The 2,827-nt window shown below is 41.7% G+C and overlaps 1 protein-coding gene across 1 annotated transcript; it reads right to left on the reverse strand.

The window, feature by feature from the left end:
- Nucleotides 1–280: 280 nt before the first annotated feature.
- Nucleotides 281–2,163, reverse strand: LOC149570723 (disease resistance protein RUN1-like). The gene is made up of 2 exons (XM_089817256.1): nucleotides 1,150–2,163; nucleotides 281–997 (listed from the first exon to the last, which is right to left on the reverse strand). Exons 1-2 carry the CDS (start codon nucleotides 2,161–2,163, stop codon nucleotides 281–283), a joined length of 1,731 nt encoding a protein of 576 aa, XP_089673382.1.
- Nucleotides 2,164–2,827: the final 664 nt, after the last annotated feature.

Genomic DNA, 2,827 nt, shown 5'->3' on the forward strand with positions numbered 1-2,827 from the left:
CATTATAAAAGACATCCAATCTACACTTATATGTAAATATTTAGCTCTTCAATTTTGAATGGAAAAAAAAAATGAACCAAAAAAATGAACAAATTCAGCAACCGAATAGTCAAATGACAGCAGGACTTGACACTCCATTGATTGAAAGATTTTCTTTGTTTTCCCTTTCAATGACTTCAAACTTTAGAAACGTAGTAGTTTCTACTGGTGTTAATGGTTTGACAGCTCTGGATCATGACTCCTGTGAACAACCAACCATAGAAATTTCTTCCCAAGATGTTCAAGAAATGAATTGAGATCTTCTTTCCAATATAGTGTTACTCATGTTTGAGCACGAGCTTCCAATATCCATTTCTTTCCTAATTTCTTTTGCCAAATCTATGAAAAGGCTGTGCATAACGAACTTATCACCATCGTCTATACTTATGAGAGATTTGAGCTCAAGATTTTTAATAGCCGTATGCGGGTTCCAGTTCAACATTTTCCAGTGCCGGATACCATACTCTTTCTCTTTTCCTATTACGGCGCAGCAAGCAATATCCAATAAGATATTTTTCTCTTCAAAGGTTAGTTCATCGTAACAAGGCCTGAGGTGGCTGTAAATTTGCTTATGACAGATGCTCTGCGGTGTACTCATGGCTTCATTCCAACATTCGGGATCATCCGTTTTGTCCCTCAATAAACCTCCCACGATTTCGAGAGCCAGCGGCAATCCACCACAAGCTTCAACAATCCTATTGCATTGTTGGGCATACTGTGCCTTGTGTTTAGGACTCAAAGATGCATGCAAGCTGAACAAAGCCAGAGCCTCATCATACTTCAGTCCCTCCATCTTGTAAATTGCCTCCACTTGTGCTATGTTCAACACATGACTATCTGAGGTTGTCAGGAGTATTCTGCTGCCAGGCCCTGCCCACCTTCCCACCAGTAGAGCCTCCAGCTGCTTGCTATCAACAACGCCATCTAAAACTACGAGGACGCGCTTTGGAGCGGAAACCTGTTTTTAATAATCACAGTCAAAAGTAAAACTCCATTGAAAAACAGAACAGAAAGCAAAATTCTATTACATATTGAACAACATTATCTATTGGTTATACTCAATTAACAAATGCGTTATACTTTGATGAGTCAGATAGTTTGAACAAGTACCTTTGCCGCCAGTGAATGGGCATCGGAAGCAGTAAAGTTGCAGTTCCTCCTCGAATAGAGGTCTTTCATTTTTTGCTCTTGTAACTTCGCTGTCGGATCCATGTACTGGTTATGGGCGCTCACATCGGATAGAAAACAACATGCATCAAAATCTTGCAAGATACTGTTGAAAACGGCCTTGGCAATTGTGGTTTTGCCAATCCCTTTAAGCCCCCATATACCTATCTTGAGCACATCTTCTTTCTTGTCAATGTCCAGCAGGCGTATTACTTCTTTTATCCTCTTGTCGAGTTGCACCGGATGCGTTGGTAGGCTTTGATACGGAAATTTATCCAATTCCTTGATAACGTCACAGACGATCTTTCTTACTAGCTTACCTTCATATCCACATGTGCTCTCACAAGTCCACCCGTTGAGTCCAGAAACTTCCACCAAGGCCTCTCCCCACTCGTCGATGGTCGAAAGTGAATATCGGCCTTTACGGCGGTGCTCTTTAAATGCCTCCCTGTATGGGTTTGGGTTTGCTTCGCTTTCGTCCTCTGCTATCCCATCACAACATCTACTCTCTGCCTTTATCTCCCTCCCCACCTCTCTTCCGGCTATCTCTCCTCCAACCCTTCCTCCTCCTATTTTTCCCTCGCTTCCTTCATTTGTTTGCTTGCAGTATGCGTATCGAACCTGGCAGGGCTGGACATCATAGAAGAGGGGTTTGATTACCGCTTTGGATTTGCACATGTGCGTCAGCTCCTGCATGCAATTCGCCGACGAAGCATAATTTCTGGTGAAGATGGGGATGCTGATATCGCTCTCCTCAATCGCCCTCTCCAAGGCGGGGTCTATAGACTCTCCCTTTTGCATACTCTGCTCATCCCAATAAACATTTATCCCTGCATCGGTTAAAGATTGATATAGGTGATCGGCCAAAGTCTTACGAACGTCAATTCCTCTGAAGCCAAGGAAAACACCGTACTTCTTCGGTGAGGGGATTTTATAGCCCCTGATGAAGGAATCCATAGTGAAATGCTTCTGGGGCGCAGCATTTGATCATAATATATGATGTGCCATAGAGATCGGGATGGAAAATAAACGCAGAATTAATTCAAGTTCCTCTGGTACGAACGGGGGAGAGGGATGCGGGGCGCGCGGGTGGAGTTGAGGCTGCTGTCTGTTTTCCCGTTTGCTTCGAAAATGACAAACAAATTCCTAGGAAAATGCGCAGACATCCCGGCCAAGGCTTATATTTGGACGGAAGCTTGGGGAAGATAATAACAAAGACGCCAATGAATTTTTTAATTGCGGAAATACCATTGTAAAAGAAGTGTAGATGCTTAGGTTACTAACTAATAAATTTGAAAGTTGCGATTATCTCCACGTACTGAAGTGCATGTATCGGAAATTTCCCTTATTTTGTTCTTTTTTCAATCACTGTCACCCAAATTTGGGGATTCATCTAGGCCTGTTTGGTTGCGGCAATAGGAATTGGGAATATAAATTTGTTATTCTAGATTTTTTAATCTAAAATTTGTTATTCCAGATCTGTTTGGTTTGACAAAACTAATTCTAGATTTGTTATTCTAAATCCATTTAGTTCCACAAAATTAATTCTGGATTTGTTATTCATAGTCTCATTTAGCCTCACCCAAATTTGAATAGCAACACATCCAATTAGACAATGCAT

The sequence above is a fragment of the Cupressus sempervirens genome, chromosome 3 (genome assembly GCF_028749045.1).
Source record: "Cupressus sempervirens isolate cs-2001-9-10 chromosome 3, ASM2874904v1, whole genome shotgun sequence".
In the NCBI taxonomy this organism is placed as follows: Eukaryota; Viridiplantae; Streptophyta; class Pinopsida; order Cupressales; family Cupressaceae; genus Cupressus; species Cupressus sempervirens.